The sequence below is a fragment of the Beta vulgaris genome, chromosome 8 (genome assembly GCF_026745355.1).
Source record: "Beta vulgaris subsp. vulgaris cultivar EL10 chromosome 8, EL10.2, whole genome shotgun sequence".
In the NCBI taxonomy this organism is placed as follows: Eukaryota; Viridiplantae; Streptophyta; class Magnoliopsida; order Caryophyllales; family Amaranthaceae; genus Beta; species Beta vulgaris.
Window position 1 is genome coordinate 18,357,589 of NC_079209.1, and position 6,000 is coordinate 18,363,588.

The following is a 6,000-nucleotide window of genomic DNA, read 5'->3' on the forward strand; positions in this document are numbered from 1 at the left end:
TCGGTCAAAATGACATATATGATAGGAAGCTCCAAAACTTGGGCATGTTTCACAAAGCTCGGGTGTGCATTTGGGGTCTTAATGTCTCGCCTAAAGTGCGCTATCTCCTATGGCTTCTCACATCCGGAACTCTCTCGGTTCAATCCCTACTTAAACACTGCCATATTATTAAACAGGATTCTTGCCCTTTATGCAAGGCTGACTGGAAAGCCCTCAACACGCCATCTTTTATTGCCCTCATGTTTACGAGGCATGGGAGCTAGCAAGTCTTGTGGGTAATCTTCCTCCAAGGGAGTTGAGTTGTATGTTGGATGCTTGCGATGATATTGATGATTAGGTGCTGGTAAAGATCGGGTTTATGGCATATTATGTGTGGTTTAGAAGGAATAAGGTTGTTTTTGAGGAGCCTACCAGGCAAACGAGAGCTTGGTCGATATGGTGTGCAAGGCGAGCTCGTTGTGTGAAACGTAATGTTGATGGGACAATATATGATGGAGGGTGGGTAGGCCTTGGCGTTGTGGCGTGGGATCACTTGGGCTGCGTTCTGTTTGCTGCTCCCTGGGCTTGGTGGCCACCTGAAGTTGCCGATGCAAAAATTCAAGCATTGTTCCTTGTCATCAAGCTGGCAAGGGGTCACAATGTCAAGCATGCTATTGCAGAGATCCTGAATGCGAGACTCTTGTTAAACACTTTCTAAGGTTGCAGTTTCTTCTCCGACCTTGATTTAATTCTAGAGGATGCTTTTAAGTATGAGTAAAGATTTATTGTCGATTAGGTGGTCTCATGTCTTAAAAGAGATGGCAACTATGTAGCCTATCACCTAGTTAGATTGGTTCCATTGAGTGTTGAGCAATGTCGGGAGTCTTCATTTCCCCAAAGAGGTTGCACCTGATGTTTTGATGGTATCTTTGTCCATGAATTTGTAATATAATCCAATCTTTCCCCTCTAAAAAAAATTTAAGGTGAAGAATTAGTTAGAAAGTTCTAAAACTTCAAGAAGAAACATACAGAGTGCTATAAATGGAGGAACATAAATGGAGGAACATACACTATAAATGGAGTGTCTTGCCATGGCTGCAAACCCAAGTAATGAGGGAGACAAATATGATGCAAGAGGTATCCCATGTTTTCTCTTGGGATAGGAAATGAAGTTCTATGAGAACATTTATCCTCATCACAAATTTTATGTTGTCAGTCTCGTGAAGAACCATGGATACTACCACATCTACACCATGGGTAAATGATGAATTCATCTCTTATGCTACTGCAAACCTTGAGCCAAACTCACAACTAACTACACAACCAACCACAAACACAAAACCTTTACCAGACATCCAACCTATACCAAACATAATATGATCACACTCCTCAAAACACTCCTCTCCAACAAACCTATGTTAGAAGGTCTACTAGAGATCATAGACCTCCATCATGGCACAAGGATTATGAAGGTAGCTAACACTCTAGTGTCTCCTCAATAGTAGTGTAGAATGGCATCAATAAGAAGAGAGCTTGATCCAGCTCACTTCAAGGAGGCTTTGAAGCATGGTCATTGGCAAGAAGCAATGAACGAAAAACTTGATGCTATTGAAGGGAATCATACTTGCAGGGAAGCAAGCAATTGGATATAAATGGTTATACAAAACCAAGCACAATCCCAAGTGGAAAAATTGAGAGATACAAGTCAAGGCTTGTAGTGTTAAGTAACAAACAAAAGTATGGTGTTGATTACAAGGAGACTTTTGCTTATGTGGTAAAGATGACTACTGTTAGGTCTATCTTAGTTGTTGTTGCTATTCAAGGGTGGCATGTTCATCAAATTGATGTAAAGAATGCCTTCTTACATGGAGAACTTTAAGGAACTATGTATATGAAGCTCCCACAAGGCTACCTTTGTCAAGGATTCAAGTTTGGAAAGAAGTTTGAAGGGAGTTGCATTGCTAACTCTCTAACAAGGCGTGTAGACTTGTTAAGTCCTTGTATGGATTCAAACAAGCACCTAGACAGTGCTAGGCAAAGCTAAGTAATGCTCTCATTGTTAATGGCCATAATCAGTCCAAAGCTAATTCCTCTCAATTCACAAACTGTGCAAGAAAAGGATTTGTAGCAATTCTAGTATATGCTGATGACCTCGTAATTGTAGGATGCAACCCAAGAGTAGTTATGGAAGAAAATAAATAATTGAAAAATATCATGACACATGAAAGACATGGGTAACTTAAAGTATTTCCTAGGAATAGAGGTTGATAAGAGCAACAATGGTATATTCTTGTCTCTATGAAAATGCATAAAAGATATCATGAGAGAACATGGTCTAACTGATTCCAAGCCTCTTAGATTGCCTATGGACCCTCATGTGAAAATCATTCTCTCATGACACTCCTATGGAGCGTGTATCAAAGGCTCATTGGAAACTTATCTACAAAACCATCATTGGGCCTGATATACCATTCCCTGTGCATTCTATGAGCCAATGCATGAATGCTCTTACTTCTGTTGATAACCAAGTTGGTAAAAGGGTTCTAAGATATCTCTCTAGTTCACTCAGTCAAGGATGCTTTCTTCAGACTGCCTCCATCCCTGAATAGAGTTTCCAAATCTTTTGGGAACAAGTATTAAGGAGAACTCATAAGTGGGACATTAGTTGTATTATTAAATCAAATTAAAAATTAAAGTTGGTACACTATTCATGGATTATTTATTGATGAGCGAGAATGTGGGGAAGTGGGTAATATAACAAAAAGTGAAAGCTAAATAATATTTTAATTGGGGGATCCATACCAAATAAAGAAATAAAAAATATATTTAGGATAGACATAAATGGAAAATGAGAATTCTATGTAAGCTCTATTGACTATCAATCTAGCAAGTAATGGCAAACAATAATAGAACAACAAATAACAAAGCAATAAAGAACACACAAGAACTTTTACGTGGAAACCCAAGAACCGGGAGAAAAACCACGAATATGCACTAGGAATCGATGAACGTTGAAGAAAGATTACAAAAGCATCAAAGAACTCTCTCTTTAGCTTTTTCTCTCTTGAATATGTGAATAATGATGTCGAATAATCATATAGGCGTATTCCGGTAGCCCTATTTATACCCCTTCGGGAAAAACGCGTTTCCGCGTCATTAATAGACAAAATAAGCCACCGCCCGATCGGGTCGGGCGAGACCCGATCGGGCACTTAATTCCAGCCTAAAACGCACGGAGGCCCTATCTGGCGAAAAAACGCCCTGTCGTAGTTCGGTACTTCCACCCGATCGAGCGAGGAAGCCCGATGCCATCGGGCGAAGCACAAACCTGCCCTAACGTAGTTTTAGTCACGAGCCCGATCGGGCGACATTACCCGACCCGATCAGGCGAACTCATCTTTACTGCATTTTTTACGTTTTTTCTTCTACGCAACCTCATCTCCACACCCATACACTCCTTGAGCCCCATATTATCAATATACCCAACACTCTATTTAGGGACGGATAGAATAGTCAGTAGCAACTCTCACTGTATATAGTAATGGTGAGTGGGGAGGTTGTCCCATCACTAGAAATACTACATGCTTTTGCATCATGCTTGGTGACTCTCCAATATCATGGAAAGCAAATAAGCAATCTGTCATTGCTAGATATACACAGGTCTATGGGAATGATGACCATATTTGAGGTTATGTGGATCAAGCGGTTGATGAAAGACCTCAGCCTAAAGTCTCTTGGTAGCACTACTCTCTTTTGTGATAATGACTAATGAGGCAGCCTTAGCAATTACTTCAAATCCTGTTCAGTATGAGAGAACTTAACATGTTGAAATGTATTGCCACTTCATTAGAGTGAAGGTTCAAGATGAAACTGCCACCCTGCCTATATAAAGACAACTGAGCACATTGTTGACTTATTCACTAATGTGTTAACTATGAATCAGCGACAAAAATTGTTGGTCGGAGTTCAGGTTCCTTCCTCTCAAGGCGGAGTATTGAAACAAGTCCTCATAATTATGATATAAGTTTTTATGTTTTCTTGTGTTCTAACTTAAATGTAAAGCATGCTATGCACATGCTCTTTATCTTTTCTTTACAATCATTTAAAGCTGTTTTCTTGTACCATTGCCTAAGATGAATTTGTGGGCACAACTTCCGTTAGGCGCTGTTAATTTTTTGCATATATATAGTGCAAGTTAGTGTTGTAAGCATCATCACAAAATGAATGAAAGAAAACCTAAGATGGTGGTAAGTCTCTCTGCTTTATTTCTTGTTTCTACTTATAAATCTGCATAAGTTTTCATTTATAATTTCGATTGGGTATTGTGTCATTCAATTACCTTCTATAATTATTTTAATTAAAAAATAAAAATTATGGTATCTTTATCAAAAATAAAATATATTGAATAAATTAGAATATTTAACCCGTATATATATGTCACAGGCCTAGTTTTCCAAGGTATGACATATTGACATGTTCTAAGTACATTCCCTTTTTTATGTATCGAATGAACATTCAAACTGCTTTGTTGTTTGCATTATTAACCTTGCTTTTGTTAAAAATATTGAAGATGGTTGTCATATTGAAATAAGAGTGGGCTTCTTATCAGACCAAATCGTTCTGACATGTGTTGAGATAATTATGTAAAAAGATTGTAGGAATGTTATATAATCCAGATAGTGATTGTTTTGCTATGAACATTTTCTAAAACAAGAGATGATACTTTATGATTATACAAATTCCTGTTTTAGAGGTGGAAAAGGAAGGAGATATACCTCCTTTCCTCTAATCAAATCGTGTTCTTATCGATGTTTGAAAGTATAGTTCCATTCTTGAACTTGTTGTTGCATTCATTTCAGGCCTTTGCTCTACAACAACAGAAAGGAAATATAATGGAGCTGGTGGATCCAAAACTTGGGACTGACTACAAGAAGGAAGAAGTTCTCAGGATGATCAAGATTGCTCTGTTGTGCACTAATCCGTCACCAGCAGTAAGACCTGTGATGTCCGAGGTACTAAGCATGCTTGAAGGAAGTATGGTTGTGCAAGAACTAACTTTAGCACCTGGTATACACAGTAATGACTGGATTTATCAGGCTTCCAGAAGATATCATGATATGCCTTCGGATAGTGAGACTCAAAGCCTAATTTGCTCTCTAGGTGCAAGAAATAATATTCCTACTCATCAGCCTAAATCTTCAGTAATTGAAGGTGATCAAATGTAAAATTTTATCATTAGATTAGCTCTCATAAGATGTTTCTATTCAAGATATCGGCCTTTTCCTCGGTCGTTTTGAAGGTGTATGTATTTGGTTTCTATTCATATTTATGTTCTCGGTGTAATGAGTTTTTGTCATATTATTTAAGTTGAAGAGAAAAGATATGGAAATTTTAGGGTGGAATGAGTACATATGTTGAGTGGAGCAGCTCATCGAAAAAAATTGAGAGCAATGTACTTTCTGCGTTTTTTTATATAAGTGCTAACGGTGTATAGGAAATCAAAAAGATGAGAGAGAAAGTTAGAGAGAGTCTCCAGCCTAAAGCCCCCAAAACAACAGAAAAAATAGGAACCCTAGCCATCTGAAATTTCCCCAATTCAATTTTGTGAGTTCGTTTGTCAACTAGAATGCCAAATTATTCTTGGTTTTATTCATGAGCTGCCTTTTTTCAGTATTAGTTGTGATTAGCGTAATCCAATACCCAAATTTGGTTGTAATTCAGCACAAAATTTCCCCCCAAGTTGAGATAGAATTTTCTCGAAAAACATACTCAGTTGTTCGAAATCAATTCTCATTTTCTGAGATAAATTTGGCTCATCTCATTGATGTTGTTTAGATAATTTCTTTTATTTCTTATTTAGGAATTTTATTTTAGTCTTTAAATTAGCTTGAAGGATTCTTGCTTCTTCCTTTCAAATTCAAATTACGCTATTTGGCTAGGTTTTGTCGGGTTAGGGCTCTTGTTTCGGTGGTATGTGCAATTTGGCTTCTAGTTCCTCTAATTGTTACTGTTCAATTGTCG

General features: G+C 37.9%; 1 protein-coding gene across 12 annotated transcripts in view; it reads left to right on the forward strand.

Moving 5' to 3' along the window:
- The window catches only part of LOC104882938 (probable LRR receptor-like serine/threonine-protein kinase At1g07650), a 29,625-nt gene extending 24,236 nt beyond the window's left edge, over positions 1–5,389 (forward strand). For 11 of the 12 annotated variants that reach the window (XM_010667363.4, XM_048634558.2, XM_057391308.1 and 8 more), the window contains one exon: positions 4,839–5,389. In XM_010667363.4, coding sequence (XP_010665665.1) covers positions 4,839–5,204 — 366 coding nt within the window. In that variant the 3' untranslated portion in view covers positions 5,205–5,389. The remainder of the gene's footprint in view (positions 1–4,838) is intronic. The other variant, XM_048634563.2, reaches the window with a different exon arrangement.
- Positions 5,390–6,000: the final 611 nt, after the last annotated feature.